This window comes from Heterodontus francisci, chromosome 6 (assembly GCF_036365525.1).
Source record: "Heterodontus francisci isolate sHetFra1 chromosome 6, sHetFra1.hap1, whole genome shotgun sequence".
Lineage (NCBI taxonomy): Eukaryota > Metazoa > Chordata > Chondrichthyes > Heterodontiformes > Heterodontidae > Heterodontus > Heterodontus francisci.
Genome location: NC_090376.1, coordinates 57,493,897 through 57,521,151, shown reverse-complemented (window position 1 = coordinate 57,521,151; position 27,255 = coordinate 57,493,897). Strand labels below are relative to the sequence as shown.

Genomic DNA, 27,255 nt, shown 5'->3' with positions numbered 1-27,255 from the left:
GGATTGGCAACCAATGGTCCTTTAAAATTTAGCTGTTGCACGTGGCCCGTTGTTTTCAGTGCATGGTCCCTTTAAATGTTTTTGCACACCCATGCAAATACATTATTTATCAGAGAACAAGGCCTGTGCAGTACCCTGCTAGCTGCTGCACAGCCATGTGATCGCGTACACAGCTTAGCAGGAACATGATTGGCAACCTTAGACTAACCCAGTAAAGGGATTGTTTCTCCATAACCTTGTGGTGACAGCGGAGGAGGCGGTGGCGCAGTGGTAATGTCATTGGACTAGTAATGCACAGGCCCAGGCTAATACTCTGGGTTCGAATCACACCATGGCAGCTGGTGAAATTGGAATTCAATTAATAAATCTGCAATTAAAAAAAAGCTAGTCTACTGGTGACCGTGAAGCCATTGTCGATTGTTGGAAAAACCCATCTGGTTCACTAATGTCCTTTAATGTGCTTTAGGGAAGGAAATCTGCTGTCCTTACCAGGTCTGGCCTACATGTGACACCAGACCCACAGCAATGTGGTTGACTCTTAACTGCCCTCTGAAATGGCATAGCAAGCCACTCTGTTCAAGGACAATTAGGGATGGGCAATAAATGCTGGCCTAGCCAGCGACGCCCACATCACATGAACTAATACAAAAAAAAAGCTAGTTTATTGCAGTAACTTTGAGACCTTACCTTTACACCAATAGCAATGATAAGGTGCTTTGGAAGTTCTGGGTTGTCAAAGCAATACTGGCATTTCTCCATGCGACCAGCCAATCGCTTGTGCTCATGGATAGCTTTATTTCGTTGCCTTTCATCATCTTGGCCTGATTGGTCTTTTCTGGCTGCTTTTGACACAAACATGTCATCCAATGTGTAGTAGTCCCTATCCATCTTCTCCAGAAACTATGAAAAAAAGATCAAATGGGCAGTTAAAAATGTGAGCAATAACTGATTCAATAAAAGTGAACAATAGTTACACCATCAACCTTTGTCCTTGACCTTTATGCACACACAACAAAACAATGGCGAGAGGCCCAAGATTAAGTCGCTTTATAAACTACAGCACAGGTTTTTTTTACTTTCATAATTTGTAGCTTTTCCCCGTCTCACTGCAATTGTAGCTAGCAATCTAAGCCTACTCCAGAAAGAGAAAGGGCTGAGGAATTTTAACACCCGGGCCTGATTTAAATGATGCTAAGTTATATTATCTCTCCTTGTAGACTGAGGGCTCCTTGTTCAATATGTTCTTTTACATTCTCCCCTTTAACAAAATAAAAATACAAACTTTATTTACATTTAAAATTTAGCTACAGATTTTTTTAAAAAAAGGAAACCAAAATTTAGGTGAAATGCTGGCACTATTGCTCTTCAACCAGTGCTCGAGTAATTGAGGATGATGTATTTTGAAATCCATAGGCCTGAAAACCTGCAAGCCAGCAACCCTGGCACTCACTCATTGGAAAGAAGATGCATGCATCAGGGGGCCATTATAAAACTGAAATTGTCAATTTTAGTTTTGTAATAATATAAATTTGTTACAGAGCTGAGACACTGGATTGACTAAGTATAATGACATCATGGCAGCTCCCAGTATATTGAGAATTTATGTGCAAGCAGCTGTGCCTGTCATTACAAATAAGTTCAACTTCCTGCTCCTCACAGGGAGATTTGCTAGTGCTGTTGGGGAGGGTTTAAACTAAATTGTCAGGGGGTTGGGAACCTAAGAGGGAACTCAGATTGGATGGAAGCAAAACTGGTAACAGGAAGCAGAGAAGTAGTAAGCGAAATTAGAAGGCAGATGAGATGAAGACAAACATCAAAGAGGATCGGAATGAGGAATAATGTGAAGACAAAGTTAAGGGCACTCTATCTGAATGCACGCAGCATTCGCAACAAGTAGATGAGTTGAAAGCACAAATAGAGGTAACTGGGTATGATTTAATTGCCATTGCAGAGACGTCGATACAGGGTGACCAGGACTGGAAACTGAATATTCGGAGATATTCGTCATTTAGGAGGGATAGGCGGAGGGGAAAAGGAGGTGGGGTAGCGCTGTTAATAAGGCACGAGATCAGTACATTAGTGAGAGAAGATCTTAGATCGAAGGAGCAAGATGTCGAATCACTTTGGGTGGAGCTAAGAAACAGCAAGGGGCAGCAAGCATTGGTGGGAGTTGTTTATAGGCCACCAAACTGTAGTGGTAATGTTGGGCAGAGTATTAAAACAGGAAAATAGAGCTGCATGTAGCATGGGCAAGGTAGTAATAATGGGCAATTTCAATTTACATATAGATTGGGTAAACCTAATTAGCATTAATGCTATGGAGGGTGAATTCCTGGAGTGTGTATGAGATGGGTTTGTGGAGCAGTATGTTGAAGAACCAACTAGGGATTGGGCTATTTTAGATTTAGTATTATGCATTGAGAGGCCTAATTAATAACCTTGCTATAAAGGAGACATTAAGAAATAGTGACCACAATATGGTAGAATTCTACATTAAGTTTGAAAGATATAGTTCATTCTGAAACTAGGGTCTTAAATCTGAACAAAGGAAACTATGAAGGTATGAGGGGAAAGTTGGCTATGGTGGATTTGGAAAATACATTAAAAAAATTGATGGTAGACAGGCAATGGTTAGTATTTAAAGACGTATTATATGGTTTACAACAAATATACATTCCTCTAAGGCTCAACTATCACCAGTAACCTGTCTCTAGATGCAGAAATCAACAAGCGCATGGGTAAGGCTTCCACTGCTATGTCCAGACTGGCCAAGAGAGTGTGGGAAAATGGCGCACTGACACGGAACACAAAAGTCCGAGTGTATCAGGCCTGTGTCCTCAGTACGTTGCTCTACGGCAGCGAGGCCTGGACAACGTATGCCAGCCAAGAGCGACGTCTCAATTCATTCCATCTTCGCTGCCTTCGGAGAATACTTGGCATCAGGTGGCAGGACTATATCTCCAACACAGAAGTCCTTGAAGCGGCCAACACCCCCAGCTTATACACACTACTGAGTCAGCGGCGCTTGAGATGGCTTGGCCATGTGAGCCGCATGGAAGATGGCAGGATCCCCAAAGACACATTGTACAGCGAGCTCGCCACTGGTATCAGACCCACCGGCCGTCCATGTCTCCGTTATAAAGACGTCTGCAAACGCGACATGAAATCGTGTGACATTGATCACAAGTCGTGGGAGTCAGTTGCCAGCATTCGCCAGAGCTGGCGGGCAGCCATAAAGACAGGGCTAAATTGTGGCGAGTCGAAGAGACTTAGTAGTTGGCAGGAAAAAAGACAGAGGCGCAAGGGGAGAGCCAACTGTGCAACAGCCCCGACAAACAAATTTCTCTGCAGCACCTGTGGAAGAGCCTGTCACTCCAGAATTGGCCTTTATAGCCACTCCAGGCGCTGCTTCACAAACCACTGACCACCTCCAGGCGCGTATCCATTGTCTCTTGAGATAAGGAGGCCCAAAAAGAAAAAAAAGAAAAAGACATTCCTCTAAGACACAAAAACCCAACAGGAAAGGTGAATCAACCGTGGCTACCAAAAGAAGTTAAGGACTGCATTAGGTCAAAAGAAGTGGCTTATAAGGTCACCAGAAAAAGTGGTAAGCCTGAGGATTGGGAGCAATTTAGAGTCCAACAAAGGAGGACCAAGAAAATGATAAAGGGAAGAGAGATTATGAATGTAGGCTATCTAGAAACATAAAGGTGGACTATAAAAGCTTTGTTAGGCATGTGAAAGGAAACGATTAGCAAGGACGAATGTGAGTTCATTGTAGGTGGAGACAGGAGAGTTTGTGGTGGAGAATGAGGAAATGGCGGAGAGACTAAATAATTACTTTGTGTCTGTTTTCATGGAGGAAGACACAGAAAATCTCCCAAAAATACTAGGGAACCAAGGGACTTGTAAAAATGAGGAATTGAAAGTAAGTAGAATTAATAAAGAGGTAGTACTCAAAAAATTGGATTGAAAGTTGATAAATCCCCTGGACCAGATGAGCTACATGCCAGAGTATTGAAGGATGTGGCTATAAAGATAGTGGATGCATTGGTGGTTATCTTTCCGAATTCTATGGATTCTGGAAGGGTTCCTGCAGACTAGAAAGTAGCAAATGTAACCCCACTATTTAAGAAGTGAGCGAGAGAGAAAACAGAGAACTACTGACCTGTTAGTTTGGCGTAAATAGTAGGGAAAATGCTAGAATCTATTATAAAGGATGAGATAACTGGACACTCGGAAAATAATGATAGGATCGGTGTTATGAAAGTGCCTCTGTTTTGTTAAATGTATTTTTTGAGGATTCATTTTTGAAAGATCGAAATGTTAAACTTTGGGGTTTTCAAAGGGGGTCATGAAAAGGCAACTTGACTTTGAAAAACAGTCCCTGGAAATGTTTTTTTTTAAAAGGGGCACTGAGAGGTCTTGTGAGGAAAATGAGCCTGTCCCACAAACCACCTGACTTCCATCAACAAGCCTTTCCAGGAAACCACCTGACTTCCAGCTCAATAGGCAACAGAGAGCCTTGGACACCTAGAGAAGTTGTTTACAAAGAAATGACAGGTCAAGATTGATGAAGGTCAAAAGGTTGACCTCCTGTTGTCAGTTTTGCTTTTGGATTGTTTTGAGTTAGGGTTGAACTGTATAAAAAGGAAGAGAACTTCCAAGGAGAGAAGAGAACTTCCAAGGAGAGAAGAGAATTCCCAAGGAAGGAGAGACCATAACACAGCTCAGCTTCCCAGCACCACTCTAAAAGACCCTGAGAAGTCCACTATGTCAAGTCATCTCATCTCCTGTCTTTGAAGAAAAGCCTGCTAAATTAATTTTCAATGCCTCATAAAAAGAACTGTTCTAAAAGATCCCAGTGACCCATCTATATGTACTTAGAGGCCAGCCTGTGTGCCAGTTTTGAAACACAACATATCTCATCTGCTGTTTCTTCAAGAATGAGCAAGTATTCAGCCCGTGTTTTTTTTTGGTCTGTAATAGAACTCTAAAAACAAAAATCCCTTTTTTTTCCCCAGTTAACTGGTGTATGTGTGTGAGTGTGAGGGGCTAAGGTAAAAAAGGGAACTTTAATATTTCAATCTATGTGTTTATGCTTTACTTCATTACTGGTTAAGACTTGTTTTAGAATACTGATAATTTTGTTGTTTATTAAATAAACCTGGTTGGTGTGTTTTATTCTGAGAAAAGTATCGAGCATATGATTGACCATATCGCTACGTGGGAAAAAAAGTTTTATATGTTGTGACCCGTGGAGAAGTGGAACTAATACAAACAGTGCATTCCTCCCGCCTCGGTCGTAACATTGGGAAGAGTCAACATGGATTTGTGAAAGGGAAATCATGCTTGATGAATCTGCTGGGAGCTTTTTGAGGATGTTACTTGTAGCATAGATAAATGAGAACCAGTGGATTTGGATTTTCAGGTCCCACACAGGTGGTTATTAAACAAAATTAGAGCACATAGGATGGGGGTAATATACTGCAATGGATTGAGAATTGGTTGACAGACAGAAAGCAGACAGTAGGAATAAATGGGTCATTCTCAGGATGGTAGGCTCTACTGGTGGGCTACCGCAAGGATCAGTGCTTGGGCCACAGCTGTTTACAATCTATACAAATGATTTGGATATGGGGACTAATTGTAATATTTTCAAATTTGCTGATGACACAAAACTGGGAGGGAATGCAAGTTGTGAGGAGGATGCAAGGAGGCTTCAAGGGGATTTGGACAGGCTAAGTGAATGGACAAGAACATGGCAGATGGAGTATAATGTGAATAAGTGTGAGGTGATCTATTTTGGTAGAAAAAACAGAAAAGCAGAGTATTTCTTAAATGGTGAGAGGTTGGGAAGTGTTGATGTCCAAAGGGGCTAGGGTGTACTTGTTCATGAGTCACTAAAAGCTAGTATGCCAGTGCAGTAAGCAATTAAAAAGGCAAATGGTATGTTGGCCTTCATTGCAAAGGGATTTGAGTACAGGAGTAAAGATGTATTGCTTCAATTATATAAAGCCTTGGTGAGACCGCACCTGGAATCTTGTGTACAGTTTTGGTCTCCTTGTCTAAGGTAGGATATACTTGCCATAGAGGGAGAGCAACAGAGGTTCACTAGACTAATCCCTGGGCTGGCGGGATTGTCTTATGAGGTGAGATTGCAGAAACTGGGTTTGTATTCTCTAGAGTTTTGAAGAATGAGAGGTGATCTCGTTGAAACTTACAAAATTTTTACAGAGCATGACAGGGTTGATGTGGATAGGATGCTTCCTCTGGCTGGTCTGTCTAGAACAAGGGGACATAGTCTCAGAATAAAGGGCAGGCCATATAAGATTGAGATGAGGAGGAATTTCTTTACTCAGAGGGTGGTGAATCTGTGGAATTATCCACCCCAGAGGGCTGTGGAAGCTCAATCACTGAGTATGTTCAAGACAGAAATTGATAGATTTTGGAATACTAATGACATCAAGGGATATGGGAATAGTGGGGAAAAATGGCGTAGAGGTAGATGATCAGCCATGATCTGTTGGAATGGCACAGCAGCCTCGATGGGCCGAATGGCTTACTCTTGCTCCTATTTCCTATGATTTCTTATTGAAGTCTTTGTGGTGCGCATAAACATGTAAGATTGCATCTGGGGAACACTGTGCCACATGGATGCAATTAATAGTCCTCACAATCCCTTACAAAGAAAACATTGGCAACTTGTCCGAAAATTGGTTGAACTGGCAAAAGTGCCCTTTGGATCTCTGGAATTAGCCTGTGGCATAAAGGTATGAGCTGTGGTAACATTCTGTGGCGTCCAGTTGCAGATTTAGCTGCAGGAAGGACAGAGATCCTTCAGAGCTTCATGACTGAAGCACAGCTCTTCACACCCATTGAATGGGTGGTGTCAAAATAGTCTGACTCTCGGGTGTTACCTGATTAATCTGGCTCCTGCTGCTTCTCTTCCTGCATATCATAGAAATGGAATTTCCACTGGGAAACCCATTGTGCTCTTCAGATAGTAACTCAGTTAAGTCTCTGGAAATTCAATGCACTCTCAGGGTGATGCAGAACGTACAGGAAGACTTACTACATAAAACAGTAAAAATCCTTTTCCAATGCTTGTAATGAGTCCCAAGCTACAGTCAAAAATCTCCACAAGCAGTCTCAGTTCAGCAATAGTCCTTTAAACAAGTACTTTTGTGTGGTGAATGAATCCTGGTAAATTGCGCCTTTTGATCAGTGATACACATTTTCATAGGTGGATGGGAAGATAGAATTCTGAACATATAGGACAAGTGACATCATCCTGTCCTAACTTTGTTATTTGCATATGGCTGCCACTGGGGAGTCAGGAATTTTTCAACATGCTCTAAAACTCAATGGAATTTATACCGGGGTGTTTCTGCACAGGAGCCCTGGCACGCAAAGAGGCCATCAAAAATTTCTGCCCCACAAATGCTCAACTTCTGACTTAGGCTCTCCGCCAACCTAGGAATGCCAGTCATGAGCTTACAGAGTTCTGAGGAAAATCTGTTTACACATCAGGATAATTTGAATGTGTAAATTCATTTTGATTAATATAAAATGATTAATTTAAAAGGCATCCCTAATAATAGAACAAATCTTAATAAGACTAGAATTTTTGAGTTAACCATGTAAAGATAGCAATATTATACAGAACATTATTGCTCCTCTGCACTTGATTCTTACAGCACAAAGATTAATGTTACGCTGCCTTGTCCGAAATATGATCAAATTATTAAAAGATGTACAGTCAGCCTTTTCTATATTTATTTGGTTAATATTAAAATATCAGTTTTGTCATTCATGTACACAGCTTTCAGTCAGGGAAACAATTTAATCGAGTGAGATTATGTTCAAATCTTACGAAACACAGAACATCTCACTCTCCTCTTCCCATTGTCATCGTCATACAGTCCACTGACTTACATAGTTTTAAATGGAAAGACAAAATATAAACTAAAATGTCTGAAAAGATTAGTTTTCTCAGGCACATGTCAAGCAGCTGTCCAAAATTGCAACACTAGCCAGACAGAGCTTTTGTGACACAACAAAGCTGCCGACTGCGGCAAGCAGTATTTCAACTCATAGTCGTAAGCCTTCACTGTCTTTATGTTAAAGTTTTGTCACCAGTGCTAGGCACAGATGTTATTATATTAACAGCATGTTGTATCTTTATCTGATTTTATTTTTAATTCTTGATTTTGAAATTTTAATATTCCTTCTTCAAACATTAAAGTAGGAATTTCCATGGCACAGAAATATACTCTGAGGCCCACAAAGGAATCTCAGGCCTCCCATGCCACGATCAAGGGTACCCAAGAGGGATAGCCCTAAAAGTACAAAGAAAATTCTTCTGTGGCATCAATCCCACAGACATACTCGCATGGTAGGCGGCCTCTACACTGCTTGAATTTGCAGCGCCGTCCACTAGAATGGTCAGTATTTAAATGAGGCCCTTGAGATTGTACTGGCCTGGTTCCATTCTTATCTATCTAATTGTAGCCAGGGAATCATCTGCAATGGCTTTAGATCCCACTCCCACACAGTTACCTCTGGTGTCCGCCAAGGATCTAACCTTGACCCACCTTCTATTTCTCTTCTACATGCTGTCCCTTGCCGAAATCATCAGAAAACATGTCAGTTTCACAGGCAGGTTGATGCCACCCAGTTCTACCACACCACTCCCTCTCTCGACCCCTCCACTGTTGCTGAACTATCAGACTGCTTGTCTGACATCCAATATTGGATGAGCAGAAATTTCCTCAAATTAAATATTGGGAAAAATAAAGCCATTGTCTTCGGTCACTGCCACAAACTCCACTCCCTAGCGATTGACTCCATCCCTCTCCCTGGCAATTGTCTGGGGACAAACCAGACTGTTCGCATTCTTGGTGTCATAGCTGACCCAAAGATGAGCTTCCAACCACATATCGGTTGCATCACTAAAACGGCCTATTTTCACCTCTATAACATCACCCAACTCTGCCCTTGCCCTAGCTCATCTGCTGCTGAAACCCTCATCCATGCCTTTTGTTACCTCTAGACTTGACTATTCTAACATACTCCTGCTGGCCCCTCATGTTCTACCCTCCGTAAACTTGATATCATCCAAAACTCTGCTGCCCATGTCGTAACTCGCACCAAATGCTGTTCACCCATCGCCTGTGTTCACTTCCCTACAGTGGCTCCTGGTTAAACAGTGCCATGATTATAAAATTCTCATCTTTGTTTGCAAATCCCTCCATGGCCTTGCCCCCCCCCCTATCTCGGTAATCTGCCCAGCCTTACAACCCTCCAAGATGTCTGAGCCCCTCTAATTCCGGCCTTTTGAGCATCCCCGATTTTAATCATTCTATCATTGGTGGCTGTGCCTTCGACCGACAGGGCCCCAAACTCTGGAACTTCCTCCCTAAACCTAACCACCTCTCTACCTCGCTTTTTTCCTTTAAAGACACTCCTTAAAGTCTACCTCTTTGACCAAGCTTTTGTTCATCTGCCCTAATACCTCCTTATGTGGTTCAGTGTCAAAATGTTATTTTATATTGCCTTTGTGAAGCATCTTGGACGTTTTATTATGTTAAAAGATTAATACTAGCTGTTGTTGTTAATGAGTTAAAATACCCCACACCTCTTTTTTTCTGAAACAGACATCAAAATTCACCTGTTGAAAATTGACCCCAGTTAAAATTGGGGCCAATATTTTAAAATATTCATGTTTAATATAAGCAATAACTAAATATAAAAAAATTTAATATAAAAGTTTTTAATTCAATTTAATTTTAAATAATTTAATTTGAAATATATCTAATCTAATTCAATACATTAAAATCACAATTCATCCATTATAATTAGCAAAATATCGAAATCTCCATTAATCCAAAACATTTAAAGATTAAAAAAAGTTTTCCAATTTTATTCAAAAAATATTACGATCCTCATTCATCTAATTTAATTCAGTTAATTATTCAGAACATTACTCATTAATTAAAATGATTAAAATATCAGAATCAGCATTTTGCAAGTAAATCATAGAAGGGCATTCATCTCATCTTAACGGATCCATCCAGCATGACCATAAAGTCTCACTGTTGTAGATTCCAATTGGTTTGTAAATGATTCGAGGGGCTTGGCTCTACTCCTATATTAGGATGCCAATTGAATGCATTGATCATACTTTAAGTGATTTTTTTTCTGACATCTGTCCTAAATTTTCCATTAACTACTACGAATCAGTAACCTCTCGTCTTCTCATATTTAATTTAAACTAAGTTTCCAGAGTTGTCTTTTCCATACCATCTATTATCCTTTATAACTGTAGAACAACAACTCTCAGTCACCTCTGTTCACGGCTGAGAAACCGATTTTCTCAAGTCTTTCCACATAATAGGCATCTAAGACTGGAGTTCAGCTTCGTGACTCCCCTTTACACAATCTCCAAGACTTGAATGCCTCCACTATGAATTGGATACAGTATTCATACTTAATTTCACTGCGCAAAATATTAAAATGATTTATCTTGAGTAAAATATGGAAACTATAATCAATCTAATTCTTTTCAGTAATTATGAAAATGATCATTAATCTAATTTAACTTAGCAAAAGGTTTACCTTTTTAAAAAATTGGGAATAAGCAACACAAAGTAGTTGAATCTGATTGAATATATAAATATTTAAAAAAATTAAATGATGTGAAAAGGGCCCAATTTTTGAAAAGTAATTATTTCATGAGAAATCCATGGGAAATAAATGATTAATGTAAAAATTAACTACTGAATAACTCAGAAAAGGCAGGGGAGCAGTGGCAACAGTCAAGACCCCGAGGTACAACCTTGGGAGACGGGGCACCATCATCTTACATTTATGCAGTACCTTTAACATAGTAAAACATTCCACTGCACTTTAAGGGAGCAATTATTAACCAAAATGAAATATTAGGACAGGTGGCCAAAGGCTTGGTCAAAGAGGTAGGTTTTAAGGAATGGCTTAAAGGATCAGAGAGAGCTTGGGCATTGGCAGCTGAAGACATTGCTGTCAATGTGAGGCGAGAATTGGAGGAGTGCAGAGATCTCAGAGGGTTGTAGGGCTGAAAGAGGTGACAGAGATAGCGAAGGACAAGGCCATCGAGGGATTTGGAAACAAGGATGAGAATTTTTTAATTCAGGTGCTACCAGATCGAAGTCAACGTAGGTCAGCAAGCACAGGGGTGATGGGTTGACTGGTCTTGGTGCAAATTAGGATACGTGCAGCAGAGTTTTAGACGAGCACAAGTTTATGGAGGGTGCAAGATGGGAAGCTGGCCAGGAAGTCATTGGAATAAATTGAGTCTAAAAGTAATAAAGGCATGGATGAGGGTTTCAGCAGCAGATGATCTGAGGCAGTCGAGACGTTCACCGTTTTGAGAGTGCAAGTAGGCGGTCTTGCTGATGGAGAGGTTATGGGGCCGAATGCTCAGCTCAGGGTCAAATAGGATGCTAACGTTGCAAACAGTTTGGTTCAGCTTCAGACAGTGGCCAGGGAGAGGGATGGAGTTGGTTGCTTGAGAACGGACTTTAGGTTAGGGATTGAAGACAGAAGCCAGATTTTGTGGTTAGCGACAAAACAACACCACTGACCTTGAATAAAGTTGCCCACAAAGATATAACGATCTCTGTGGTGTGGCTTTTTTCCCCTTTGCTATGGCAGTTTAAATCTGGCGCCACATCAAGGGATATCTTGGCATGCAGCAAAACAACCAATCACATTGAAGTATTCACACACAGAAAACCATGAAGTTAAAAGCACATAATATACCTCACTTTTAATCTAAATTTTCAGATAGCAAAATAAATGAAAATTTGATTAAAATAGAAACTTAAAAATAAATATTAATTTTTTATTTAAATATGGATTTTTTCATTATGGACAAATTTGACATTCTACAAATATAAAGTTAGCTTCTCATGACCAGCGAGCGTGTTTGCCAGTAATTATGAAGTTAGTATGCTATTAAAAACCCAGTCACACCTCATTCAACAATGTACAACCTTTTCAAGGGTTTTTAACTGCAAGACCAACAGCACGAGAGTGGCAGTTCTTGTCAATTCATAAGATTTCTTATTGATTAAAGTCTGGAGCTTTCTCAACAGCACGCTCTATGGAGAAGTGTAGAAGCTCTGATAGCAACTTCCGCGTGGATTCCTGAAGTTGCATTCAGTTTTGTTAAGTAATGACGGTGAATGTTGACAGTTTTGCCGTCATTACCACCGCAAAATCCAAGCTAATGGCTTTGGTCCTCCCAATATTTAATTCGAGGAAATCTTTCCTCATCCAATACTGGATGGAGGACAAGGAGCTAGAGGCCTGCTTTAGGTTGGGAAAAAGAACCCGACCGGACCACAGCAGGCCCCAGCCCGACCTGGCCTGAGTCCCTCCGATTTTGCCCCGAGCCCGACCTGAGACCTGAACCTGCCGCTACCCGAGCCCAACCCGACCATCCCTTTACTTACCTTCCTGACATCGAACCTGCAAGAAGCTGCGGCGCATGCGCGATGACGTCACAGTGACGTCACTCGCTCACTGCGCAGACTCAGTTGCGTCCCGGACTCCCAGCTCAGGTAAGTTTTTTTATTTTGAATACTTAGCGGCAGAGCACTTACCATGTGTGTCCGGCCCGACCCAACTTGATCTGCACTTGGCCCGACCTGACCCAAACCATGCTGTCGGGTTTGGGTCAGGTAGCAGGCCTCTACAAGCAGCATGACAAATTAGAGAGTTCGCAAGGTAGCGGTAGTGAGGTATAGCTGAGTTTCGCCTGCAAAAATATGGATTCTAATGTGTTTTTGGGTGATGGCGCTGAGGGGGAGCATGTTGATGAGAAGTAGAAGGGGGCAAATTTTAGATCCTTGGGGGACTTTAGAGATAACGATAACCATATCACTAAATATGGCGATAATAGAAGTTGGCCAGTAACTAGAATGGGTCACAAAACAAAAAGTGCTGGAAGCAGAGTTAACGTTTCAGGTCTGTGACCTTAATCAGAACTGGTTCTGATGAAAGGTCACAGACTTGAAATGTCAACTTTGCTTCTCTCTCCACAGATGCTGCCAGACCTGCTGAGTATTTCCAGCACTTTTTGTTTTGTTTCAGATTTCCAGCATCTGCAGTATTTTACTTTTAAACTAGAATGGGCCAATAGTTTCCAATGTCGGAGCCCTTTGAGAGTTTATTTAAAAATATGACTATAAAATCAAACTTTTAAAAGATAAATTATAAATGTTTGCCTCAATGTAAGAGCTTATGAAACTCTGGTAGGTTATGCAGGCAGGGAGGATGTAATGCTGGCTGCATCCTGCACTGTGGAACTGTGGAGGCCCAGCTGTGGGGGTCTGGAGGTTCTGAAACTCCATCTAGTGGTACAGCTGGACCTGCTGCCCTGTCTGGGACCATGCCAGCTAATTGCTGCTCACCTGACAATGGGAAATGCCTTTGAATATATGTACCCACCTCTAAATTGGGGCATGACACTTGCCAGTTAGATAAAAGAGTGGTGGATTTCTGTCAGTGTCACGTTCTTTAACTCAGGATACTGGTTTTGGTAAAAGTGAAAGTACATTGGTTCTCCTGGATGGTTGGTGCGCAAGAGAAACGTTCACCTTGTGGATGCATATGGCCTTCTCTTATCTTCGATACAAACACATGTTCCTTGAAACTGCATGTCAAGAAGTGGAACCAACTGCATTAAATATTCTCAGTCGCGCTAAGTATACTAACGATGATGTAAAAAGAAACTACAAGAAGCCAGCTCAATGAATTCAAAATAACATTCTAATTACTTGCTCTCAAAAGATTCGCTTTCAAAACATTATACAAAGACTATACTGGACAACAGCTTATAAGGAACCACTTAAGCATGTACAAACAAGTGCATCATAATTAGCTTGCACTGTACTCCTTGCCTTCGTTTACTCACACTGAGTTCCAACAGAAATGCTTTCATAAAGATAAATGTTTTATAATGAATATTCTTTTAAAATAGATGAAAAATTGGGTTACTTAAAAATATATATTCTTCACCTCATCTGCATCAGCAGTTGGATACAATAGGCTTTAGAACCCATATGTTGGAGGAAGCAAAAAAAAAAAATCAGGTAAGGTTTCTTGTTACGGATTGCTATCCTGTGACCATTGCTGGAAAGTCAATGGGCTGAATTTTAAAAGAAAGCGTGGCCCACATGCGATTTGCGCACTGCTGAACCCCAATGATATTTCCAGTGGGAGCTCATTTAAATGGAGGGAGCGGAATGGCCACCCCCGATGAAGTAGAGGGGGCAGCTGCTCCATCCCCGGCAACAGTACCCGGCACCACCTTGCAGGCGTTGGCGCCATTTTTAAAGGGCTTCTAGCCCTTAGGAAAAAATTGAATTTTTAAAGGAACATTACTGTGGATTTTCTTTTTAAAAAAATTAAAAGGTGGAAGCCCTTTCCCAAGCCCCCCAATGTTTTTTTTAATTGGCCTACGTCACAAACATTAACTTTACTCCCATCCTGAACTTTCCTCCCCAACCTCATCACATTTGCCCTTCAACCCCTTCCCACTATCCCCACAGCCAATAAAAAATGTTTTCCAGGCTCCCCCCCACCCCTGATAATTTCACTCCTCCCCCCTCCCCACCAGTGTCTCACCTAGGAACTCCAAATGGAGTTCCGAAGGCACGGGAGTTGCAGTCAGTGGCCGTAACATCTGCGTTGCACGGCTGCCGAAACAAAGTAGATTCATTTGAATGATTTTACCTTAATTATAATATTAAATGAAGGCCCCGCCACCTAGCAGCAGGGGACTGGGGGTGGGGCCACACCAAGGCCTCGCCGCCGCCGGTAAAATGTGACGGGGCCGTCTCAGTGTCAGGGGTCGCAGTGGGCCTCTCTCGGAAGAATTTTCTGGGGCCCCCCCCCGTGCGGAGTCTTCATAATATTCAGCCCAATGTGAACATTCAGAAGAGGAACAGAATTGGGCTTACTTTGTGATGTTCTCCAAGATTGAGTGGTCTGTCAACACTCACTGCCTATACTTACACATGAAATATCACCACTGGGGTGAGGTTCTGGGGGCTTGCCAACATATGTAGATTCCTAAGTTACAAAGAGTTGATGTGTTAAACTAAGAGGGAACAAAATAGAGGAATAGATGTTTCCTGCTAATTCTGGATCTCCCACCAGGCTCAAAGGATAGTCGATTGATGAGCTGCTCCCTGCTCTCTGCCAATGCATTCACTTACAAATTTCTGAGTCCTGCATGGAAATGCCTGCCCTCCCACCGCCCCCCACCATCCCTGTATGTAAAAGAAACTGAAATATCGCCATGTGCAGAATTATGGATGAGATCAATTATTTCATGTTATCTAATGGAGGTGCTTGAAATTACTAGTTTCCAACAATGTCATAGAAAAGTGAAACTCCAGATGCTACATCACATCATAGCGCCATCTGTGAGATGAACCTAATAAACTCTTTTGCATGATTTAATTAATCTCAGTTACAACTGACCTTTCAATGTGTCTCCAACATCAACATTCTGGCATTTTACCAAGCATTTTTTTTTTACTCGAGGAACTAATGACAGATGGGCAAAATTACAACGACCAAGAAAGAATAATTACTTGAAGTTAATCATTTCACATTATTAACTCATTAACACATCCTGCAGTATTTTACAAGGTTGAGAGCATTCTTCTTCATTTTTAACTCATATCCAATGTATAATTTTACTTCTAACACAAAAATCTCTGAAAATTTGATTTGGCACTGATGGAAATAATTAATATTTTACTTTTTTTCTCTTGAAACTGCCAACTCTGGCAAGATTCATGAATAAAAAGGATAATTTCACATCTCTATGTACAGAAATTACATTTATGGATCAATTTGCATCATCACTGTAGTGGGAAGCTAGACAATTAGAAAAGATAATGCACTGGCACAGACCAATTAGATTTCAATGCCCCTACATCATCATCACTTATTCTTTGAAGAATGGCTTTCTATAACTATGTTCCAAATTGAGTGGATCATTACATCACAGCCCACATGTCAATTAAGCAATCACATTCTGCCAGTGCACTTAAAACAGCTGAATAAAATAAACATTGAGAAAGAAAGATTTTTTTTATTCATTCATGGGATGTGGGTATCGCTGGCTAGGCCAGCATTTATTGCCCATCCCTAATTGCCCTTGAGAAGGTGGTGGCAAGCTGCCTTCTTGAACCGCTGCAGTCCATGAGAGGTAGGTACACCCACAGTGCTATTACGAATGGAGTTTCAGGATTTTGACCCAGCGACAGTGAAGGAACGGCGATATAGTTCCAAGTCAGGATGGTGTGTGACTTGGAGGGGAACTTGCAGGTGGTGGTGTTCTCATGCATTTGCTGCCCTTGTCCTTCTAGTTGGTAGAGGTTGCAGGTTTGGAAGGTGCTGTTTAAGGAGCCTTGGTGCGTTGCTGCAGTGCATCTTGTAGATGGTACACACTGCTGCCACTGTGCGTCGGCGGTGGAGGGAGTGAATGTTTGTAGATGGGGTGCTGATCAAGCGGGCTGCTTTGTCCTGGATGGTGTCAAGCTTCTTGAGTGTTGTTGGAGCTGCACCCATCCAGGCAAGTGGAGAGTATTCCTAAATGTCGACTACCGCACCTGGGTGTCACGAGCTGGTGAAAGAGGGAAATGGCAACACAATCTGTGGACTGGTGTGCACTACCACAACGACCAGTTGCTACAGCAGCTTGGCAACAGTCGCCAACGCCAAAAACAACAACTCACAGCATCACTTGGCAGCTTCACTTGCAGCTCTTGTGGCAGAACCTGACTCTCAAGGATTGGCCTTCATAGCCATTAGCAAAGGTCCACCAAGAGAAGACACCCCACCAAAATGGATTGTTTGCTGTGTGCCCATCATCTTTCGTAGATGGAAGGATACCAACCAACCAAGCATCTCACAGGCTCATACTGTTAATACTCTATACTATTGGCAAAGCTGTTGACAGCAGGAACCAACCACTTCCCCACAGAGAGAAACAATAAAAACATGGAGGACTAGTCATCCCAGAAATCAATTATGAAGTTGCAGTGGAAATGGTCTAGTGTGCAGGTCTGATCCAACCTGTTGCTAGGTTAAGAATAGAAGTTACATTGATTTACTAGTAACTGATGCAAAAACGGTGCAATTTTAATAATAATGATAAAACAATTAATTAGTTCTGGACAAGCAAAAACATATCAGCCATAATAGGTCTATGCCTATATTGAAGTTGTTTCTCAGTCATCAAATGGAGGGCTTTATTTCTCACTACATTCTTTAGTTCTGTGGCATTTAAACCCATACAAACTTAAGACTGTTATAAAAAGAGAATGTGTCTATCTTCAGACATAATAGAGAAGAATGTTTCCTATGAGAAAAAGTATCTGACAATATTGAATTTATTAACAATGCAAATCAATATATAAAACATAAATTCTTTGGGCAATCAATCTTAATCACAACAAACTAGTGAATGAATCCATCAGTACAATACCCAGTTGGATACTCTAATGAGATTTATGTTCAAGCAATAAAGAAAACTAGGAGTGATGAAAGTAAATGATGTCTCAGAGCTCTTAACATCCTTTTAAGAAACCTGTCGTCAAGTACGTATCCAGTGGACTGCATACGGATCAGCACTTGCAACAAGAAAACAGCAACCACAAAGCTCTAGTTATTGCACCCATATCATAGGACTGAAACAATAATCTAAAATGTTAGAGCACATGAATCTAGTTAGACCGTGCAAAACATGCACAATAAGTACAACTTATTTATCTAGATTCAGAACAAAAATTGCAACTGCTGCCTAGTTTACTTTATATTTTGGTTTTGTAACTCTTTTATCTGCATTTATGCCCCTTTCTTCCCGTTTTCTCACCCTCTCCTCTCCGCATAGAAGTCATAGGCAGTGTACACAACAATATTTTAAACTTCATTCAGTGTTGACTCAGCAGTGATGGAAGGCTGAGAAGTGTCATGTATGGCAGCAGTTAAAAAGTTGTCTCTTCACACGAGTGGTGTGCACTTTACTGATCTTTTCTCTCTACCACTCTCTCTGTTATAGCCTGCTTCGCGTTGAGAAAATTACAGACTGCAAACATATGTCAACTTTAAGTTGAGACTGGAGTTTGAATACGACATCAGTTACTTACGTAACCACTTAACTGCACAAATAAGCACAGGGAGTAGAAGGAATCATACTGAGCAGAGTAAGGCAGCGACAGAAAACAATTATGTAAAAAATTGGATTTAAGAGGCAGTGAAGATAAAACACATTGATTATATTTGTGCAAAAGAGCCAACATCATGAGCTGAAGGTAATCACAAAATTTCACATTCACCCAATTTTTAAAAGTTTTGCATCAACCAAAATCTTGAATAGACTCTAACACTTAATATATTTAGTGCTGGTTCTAAATCTTGGAACATTTTTAGTTTAGTGTAATATTTAAAAGTTAGCTGAGCAGTCATACATTAAACAGACTGTTGCCATTATATTAATTCAGTTCTTGATTGATTCCTGCAGTGCCCATTGAGAGGAAGTCTATTATAAGTTAAAATCTAACGATATCTAAAAATCAATTTTTGGAAAGAGAAATCAATCCAGACTGAAGGAATCAAATTTCCTCTGTTGCCTGTTAGGGTACTAAGTGAATTGAGTCTAGGCAGTTCAGTCTTACCCAGTTTCCTACCACATCTCAAAATCAAAGACAGTTTCAGAGGAAAACATCAAGCAAAGAAGCAATAAGGATGCTTGGTATTGGTTATGAGAAAATTCATACTGGCACATTGAATGATTTTCTGAGGTTGGTGTTGGTGATCATTGCTGATGCAAAGAGCTCATTACCCAATCCGGAAGTTCTTGATACTGAGTGGATAAACAACATGTAAAATACCCCTTTCTCCATTGTCATGGTTCTGGATCCTTTGGCCAGCGTTTCATGATTTGGACTTGGGCATGAAATAAAAGGGTTGAGCTTTCCAAGCTGAGCTATGGATCAGTCAGCAGATGAATCATAATTCTAATTACAAGACAAGATAAGATCAGAAACCCAAGCAATGGACAATTAATTAGATATGTCTGGTTATTCAACAAAGCACTTCATACCTTGGTGTTTTTGATCCCTGTAGGGGCTGTGAGAGAAGCTTTTAAAAATCAGAACACAGACACAAAGGAGGTGAGCAGCAGAAAGCTGTAAAAAGGAGGGAACTGCTATCCTGGGCAGTTAGGCAAGGTAGGGAGAGATTGTGCTTTTAAACTGAGTTAGATAACCTATTAAAGTGGGCTAGCGCTGGTGTGTTCTTTATTTTTATAACACACAAACAGAACTTGCAACAATTGTATCAAGCAACTCCAATCAATCTCATTGTTCTGTGCGTTTTACCAACTACGGAATAAAGGAGTTTACAATCCAAACCAAACATTGCCTCACCCATTAACTTAGTCTGTTTTCAAAGAGATTGGAAGAGTTTGGCCCCATTATTAACGTAAAGGCAGGTTCTGAACTGGGAGGGGGAATGTATGTGGCAAAATCTGCAAGTAAAGTCAGCAGGTCAGATTGATCGACTTCTGGGTATCGTATCTCCAAGCTGCGCAGCAGGCATGAGGAACACCAGCATGATGTGATCTGAATTTCACAATTTAAAGGGCCAATGTAGAAATGAAATTTGGAGAGCAAGGAGCTACTAAGGATGGATGCACCAAGAGGAAAGACAGCACCAAGATTTAATGATGTTTCCTTGGCAGTCAGGAGCAGAAGAGACATACATTTTGCCATCAGTGGGAGCAGCAAACCTGTGGCTGTCAGCAAAAAGGCATGGTTGGAGGTGGCTGAGATGGCGAGCATAAGGAGCATTGTGCCTCTGTCTTGAATGCAGTACAGGAAGCAGTTTAATGGCTTAACCGGGTCAGGAAAGTGAGTACAGACGGTGGCGTAGTGGTAATGTCACTGAACAATTAATCCAGAGGCCAGGCTAATGCCTTGGGGACATGGGTTCAAATCCCACCATGGCAGCTGGTGGAACTTAAATTCAATTAATTAATGAGGCCAATTAATTTATTAAAAAATCTAGAATTGAAAGCTATTCTCAGTAACAGTGTCATGAAACTACCATCAATTGTCATAAAAAAATCTATCTGGCTTACTAATGTCCTTTAGGGAAGGAATTCTGCCATCCTTACATGTGACTCCAGACCCATAGCAATGTGGTTGACTCTTAACTGCCCTCTGAAATGGTCTAGCAAGCCACTCAGTTGTCAAGGGTAATTAGGGATGGGCAACAAATGCTGGCCTTGCTGGTGATGCCCACATCCCAAGAAAGAATAATAAAAAAAGAAATATGCTGACTTTATTTCATCAATGACCGAACAATAAGACGACTGAGTATGGTGACTGTCATGATCGCTACTTTGCCATAATTAATTCATATCCCTTTCTTTTGACTTCCAAAGTCTTCATCTGTACAGTAAACATTGATTGAGATGCACGAGGATGATTCCTCAGAGGATCTCACTCCTTGAGGGTGCACGGTCACAGGATGTACAGCCATTCACCAGTATTTACACTTCAGTGGGACAAGTTAGAAAGTTAGTCGGGTTTTCGCCTGGTGATTCACAATTCACAAGTAAGCACAAGCAGAAACTTGTGGCAGGGACAGCCATGGACAGTCCATGTTGAGGGGTGGGGGGCAATCCTCTCAAAGCTTGGCTCAGCTGAACACAGATGCCCAGGGCCAATGTTGAGAAAGCTGAAAGCTAGACATGCATTAGCAACTTGGCAACATACTGACAGAAGTAGAGCACACATTCTCCACAACAGTGAAGAGGATGGAAGAGTGACACTCGATCACTGGTGGATTGGTGAAGCAGGTAATTGCAAGAATGCCTGCCACAGAGAGTGTGGCCAATTCCATGGAGATTCATGCATGGCATTCAAATCAGTCTACGCAGGCCACGACCCCCATGGCTGTGCAGATGTCGTCTGATACTTTAGCATGATGACAGATACCTTATGCGCAGCCTTACAACCCGCCACTGATCTTCACCAAGCTGGTCTTCAGCAGAGCGGTAGGAGTGATACGATGTTGGCCTAGGAGAGAGATGATGGCAAAAGGACATGGAAGTGGGAGCTCCACTCAAGTGCTTCCATTTCTCACCAGTTGCCCCTTTCCTCAGCCCCTACCCAACATACTGTCACCCGGTGGTTGAGTCTGCCCCTGAACAGGTGCAGGGGGAATGGTTTTTAGCGGAGCCCTCAAGGGTTCCAAAGCCCAGAGGGCAAAAGGCAAAAGCATCTCATCACTCAGGGGAATGATTGGAGCAGCATGCCATTACCTCTGCTGAATCTCCATGGGATGCACCACTTAGAAGTGGGAGGAAGCGTTAAGTTAAAACTATTGTAATTCACTAAGGGTATTCACATGGGTTTTTGACAAAATGTTAAATTTCCTTCTTGATTCATATAAAATTTACTTCATATCTTGCCCATTATTGCATCCCGAGTGTCAATTCGTCTTTTTGCTTGCTTCATGCATCAATACTTGATGGGACCCATTGTGCAGATGTGCAATGGGTATATGCATGGTTGGAGGACTGTTTTGTGCTGGAGGTGGGTGAGTTGGTACTGGTAGTGGCATTTGTTTCAGTCATAATAATTAACTGAACCTTCTAGCTACCTGGGCAGCACTGTACATCGCTGGTCTGAAAATAAATGCCCCATCTTCATGTACTTTCTCCTCCTCTTCAGTGTTCTATTCTGAGATTGCCTGATGCGTGCTTTTGTCCTCCTCCATCTGTAATCCTCTTTGCTGTGCAATATTGTGCAGGACGCAGCACACCTCTATTATTCTGGCATCTTCAACATTCCAATGTCTTTTTCTATGACACACCTGCTGTTCGTGTGGCCTCATTGGGGTGGGGCTCCTCATAGGTGTCATGAGCCAAATTTGAAGGGAGTATCTCTTGTTTCCTATGAGCCAGCCCTTAAGTCTGCTTCCTGAAGCAAAAAGGTTGGATTGCAAAAGTATGAAAACATCATAACAGCTCCCAGGGAATCTGGCGCACAACTGCATGAAACATTTCTTGTGGTTGCATACCAGCTGCACGTTGATGGAATAATTTCCCTTGTGGTTGATTAAAAACTCTTGGGTTGCTGTGGTGGTGCTTGGATTGCCACGTGTGTGCAATAGAAGGCATGGGAAGACAGCCAGACAGGCAAATGCGAGTGCTCGCTCATTCTGGCTATTGTCATCAGAGGGGAAGCTCACATAATACCCAGCCCTGACAAACAATCCATCCATTACCTGCCTTGTGCATTTGTATGTAGCAAACTGAGGACACTCAAGATGTCTCCAGTAGCACCCTGGAAGGAACCAGAGGCAAAAAATAGTTGGCAGTGGCAACTTTTACAGCCACTGGCAACGTGGTTGCCTTGTCTAGCAGGTAGCAGGCCTTTTTCCAAGAGGCTGCAGATCTCTGCGATTACTTGACGTGACATATTTCAGCCTGTGGAAGCATTGCTCTTCCTCGAGGTCAAGGAAGCTGAGCCTCTGTCTGTACATCCTGTTATGCGAGTAGTGCCTCCTACAATCTTGGCCCCTCTGTTGGGCTCCTCTCTCCTGTGCACTTGCTGCTCCTAACACAGCACAACATTGTTGCTGTGGATGGTAAATCTCTTCTTCTTCTGATGTAGTTTTAACAATATCTATGGCGCCTTCCATCCTGCTGGTGTCTCTTTGAAAAGCTCCAAAACCTCAATGTTGACAGGAACTCTCTGGTAAAACATTTGCCAGAGAAAACTGACAAAGGAGCTGTGAGGACTGGGACTTTATTGAGAGCGGACAATCTGAAGTTAAAGACCCCTATAAATTACACCTGAAACTCATTTCCTTTTCACTGATGAGTTTCTCAAGCCCTCTGACACCCATGTTGGAGGCAGTAAATCTGTAGAAATGTTAATTATATACAAAAGAGGAGCTTTTGAAATGAATTTATGTGGTTACAGATGTTCATCATCTATATAAATTATTTGGATGTGGGGATCAATTGCAATATTTCCAAATTTGATGATACAAAACTAGGTGTGAATCTAAGTTGTGAGGAGGATGCAAGGAGGCTTCAAGGGGATTTGGACAGGCTAAATGAATGGGCAAGAACATGGCAGATGGACTATAATGTGAATAAGTGTGAAGTGATCTACTTTGGTAGAAAAAACAGAATGGCAGAGTATTTCTTAAATGGTTAGAGGTTGGGAAGTGTTGATGTCCAAAGCGACCTGGGTGTACTTGTTCATGAGTCACTAAAAGCGATTATGCAGGTGAAGCAAGCAATTAAGAAGGCAAATGGTATGTTGCGCTTCATTGCAAGGGGATTTGAGTATAGGAGTAAAGATGACTTGCTGCAACTGTATAAAGCCTTGGTGAGACTGCTCCTGGAGTATTGTGTACAGTTTTGGTCTCCTTATCTAAGGAAGGATATACTTGCCCTAGAGGGAGTGCAACGGAGGTTCATCAGACTAATCCCTGGGATGACGGGACTGTCTTATGAGGAGAGACTGCAGAAACTGGGCTTGTATTCTCTAGAGTTTTGAAGAATGAGGGGTAATCTCATTGAAACTTACAAAATTCTTACAGGGCGTGACAGATGTGGATAGGATGTTTCCTCTGGCTGGTGAGTCTAGAATAAAGGGACACAGTCTCAGAATAAGGGGCAGGCCATTTAAACTGAGATGAGAAGGAAGTTCTTTACTCAGAGGGTGGTGAATCTGTGGAATTCCCTGCCCCAGAGGGCTGTAGAAGCTCAATCATTGAGCATGTTCAAGACAGAAATCGATAGATTTCAGGATACTAATGACATCAAGCGATATGGGGATCGCGGGGAAAAATGGCATAGAGATAGATGATCAGCCATGATCTGTTTGAATGGCAGAGCAGGCTCTAAGGGCCAAACAGCCTACTCCTGCTCCTATTTCCTATGATCCTATGACAAATGGTGTCTTAATTTCCCACTGGCCTGCGCTGATGATCACGACAACTCTGGCGAGCAGGTTACTCACATGCAGTGAAACGTGACTCAGCTAAATCCGGAGGTCGGTGCATTAGAACTGGATTGTGACCGTGCTTCTTTTCTTGTCTCATTTTAGGTGCACACCCAACCCAAACCTACCCATTCTTGCCTGCTGAAACTCCCCCTGTAAGAAATGGACGTCACAAAGGAGTTTCAGGTTTGCGCTCCTGAGTCCCAGTACTGCACAAGTAGATGTAGGGCAGTGGAAGTCAACTTGCATACAAAGTACTCAGACCATTTAAGGGAGCAACTGTTACCACAATACCCAAGAATGTATCTATACGGTGCCCTGAATTTGTAACACTCACTATTCACAAAAATTACAATTTTTCAATAAAAGTCAATGTTGAATAGAATTTCCTGATAAAACTGTGATGGAGTTCAGATTTAATAACCCATTTGAGTCACCATGTCAGCCTTATTGTTCTGGACAGTGATGTTCGGAGGAAAGGCCTTTGTTACAGTACTGTTTCACATAACCACCTCAAAGCAGCATAGCCTGAATTCTGGAAGCAACAAATATACCTTGCCACCACTAGTGCATGATGTGGTAAGATCAGTGCATGAAAATTTTTTAAAAATATATATATTAGTTATTCTTAGGACGCGGTTGACACTGACAAGGGAGCATTTATTGCCAATCCCTAGTTACTGAAAGCATTAAGAGCCAACCACCTTGTGTGGGACTGGAGTCACATCTAAGTCAGATCAGCTAGGAGATAGAAGGTTCCCTCCCCCAAAGGACTTTCGCGAACTAGTTGGGTTTTTATGACAATCCAGCAGTTTCTGGCCATATTCTGGTGCTAGTCCATAAATTACCAGACTTATTGAATTAATTTCCACAATTTGCCACATTGGGATTTGGATTCACGATCTGAGTTGCTAGTCTAGTATAGAATTATACTATAGAATTAAGAGAAGCCCAGAGTCTAATGACAGAAAACATTCATCAAATTTGGAAAAAGTCTTACACGTATGTGGACATCATTGAGATGAGCCTGCAAGTCGGCTGTTAAGAAGAGGAGTTGAGGATAAGAAAGAAAACTGAAGTGAAAGTTTACTTAGAATGGTCTCATTCATAAGCTATCTGGAAGGATAGCAATCCAAGCTGTAGTCTGACTGCACTTGCATCCCACAACTAATGATTACCTCTATTTGCAAGCAAATAACTCATTGCAAGTAAACAGAATTGGAGGCTGAGTAATGCACAAAGAGTCAAAACTGCATTAGCAACAGAGACTGTCAGACATTCTAGTAATACACTATGACAAAACGAGATCCTTACTTTAGAAGCCAGTCGTGTGAATCTTTCATTCTGATCCTCTGCAGAAGTCATCTTTTCTTGTCTGACCAAGTCTTGTAGACTCACATTATCATCATCTTGGAAGTACCTAATCCGTTCTCCCTCATGGTGAGTTTCAATCTGAAACAATGACATGGCTATAGTATAGTTGTGTTTAACACTACAAAAACATAAAATTCCTAAAAGCCAATCAACCTTACAAACAATTTTATGACATTACTTTAATGCTGCAAGTTTCATACAGGAGGTCTGTGAGAAATGAATCATGGATTAAAGAGAAAAAAGCAGTAACTTTATGCCTTTTGAGAACCAAGTTGGTCACAGCATCAAGACCTCCAGTAACTTTTCCTCGACACTGGTAATCTTCTCCTTTGACTGCATACACAAATGTCACACTTTTTATTTAAAGTGAAGCTAAATGTTTAGGACAAAGCCATAAGTCTATACTATAGTAAAAATCTTAAATCTTGCACTTCTTGAAAACCATACTTTCTGATGTCAAATTCAAATTCACCCATTACAAATGCCTATATCCACATCCATAATAGCAATTGCCTATGTAAACTTGCCATGCTGTAAATATACCCACCTGCCAGTGGTGGTGATGCAGTTGCTCAGGTTTGTATCCCTCACCTGCTCAGCCTATACTGCAGGAAAACACCTATGCTGCAACCAGTTCTGCTCTGCTTCCCAAATGTTCCCAAGTTTTGCTATAAGACTACACTTGGTTTTGACTTCTTGCATGCAACACCACAATAGATCAATGAGTATTTTATAAAATTCTAATTGAAATCAAAGGGATATTTCATAGTGATCATTCCATTTGGCATTTGTAACCCCGTGCTAGAAAGCAAGATAAAGTAGCAGTTGACAAAACCCCACTTGTCATTTGTTCTAAAGAGATGCAGAACTCATGAGCAAGATTTGTTGTCACCAGCAAGAGAATTCTAAGTATTTTTTCATTGTATTCTGCAGCACAATGAGAATTTTTAGATTGACAGATTATAAATATTTAAAACAATGCAAGAATTTGGGTACATATGACACCAGCAGTTCTCATCATTCCTTCCCTGAGTTCAAAAAATTCAAGTAAACTGAAAGGAGTTGAAGTGATGCATTTCAAACTCCAGTCCATCAAGCAATTACCAGTATTTTGCATTGGACAAATAGCAACAAGGTTTAACCTTAATCTTCTAATTTCTTCACTGAATGCTGTCTGGATTTTATAAAGTTTTTTTTAAACAAAAACTCACAAGATGCCCTGAAATTAATTTGAAGTTGAATCTCGACACTTCTGCTACAAGCCAAATCAAGTTCTTGGAAGCAGTTAGCTCTGTTTTAATGTGCAGTTATGACTATTAATCAAACTGATGGTCAAGCAAAATTTACCATTTGCCTTTTCTTTTTTCCTCCTTTTTGTGTTATGGAGTCCACTGAAGCACCAACAGGCCACACTCTGCCTGATTGATCAGTTCGAACAAGGATCACCTCCTGATTTTCATCTGCAGCCTAGATTAGTTAAAGAAAGACATAGCCTCTTAGATAAATATAGACACTTATTGCAAAAAGTATCCTGTTTCAATTTTGAAATTCATAGGGCAATGTAATAGGCATTACAACTGCTTCTGGGCCCATGCAAGGCAGTTTCAGCATTGGATCAGTATAAAATACATAGTGCAAGTCTAGTACAAAGTTGCCAAATCAAATTTGGAGGTTAGTCTAAAAGAAGTTTGAAATAAGTACTTGGGCTTTGGCACAACAGCACTGAAACAAAGACTTGTGAAGATAGAAATTGGTATGCAGTATGTTCATTTCTTGAGCATAAAGC

General features: G+C 41.3%; 1 protein-coding gene across 3 annotated transcripts in view; it reads right to left on the bottom strand.

Moving 5' to 3' along the window:
- The window catches only part of cwf19l2 (CWF19 like cell cycle control factor 2), a 231,319-nt gene that overhangs the window by 34,461 nt on the left and 169,603 nt on the right, over positions 1-27,255 (bottom strand). For all 3 annotated transcript variants that reach the window (XM_068033738.1, XM_068033739.1, XM_068033741.1), the window contains exons 11-13: positions 26,817-26,936; positions 25,410-25,547; positions 688-900 (exon numbers count right to left, since the gene is read on the bottom strand). In XM_068033738.1, coding sequence (XP_067889839.1) covers positions 688-900; positions 25,410-25,547; positions 26,817-26,936 — 471 coding nt within the window. The remainder of the gene's footprint in view (positions 1-687; positions 901-25,409; positions 25,548-26,816; positions 26,937-27,255) is intronic.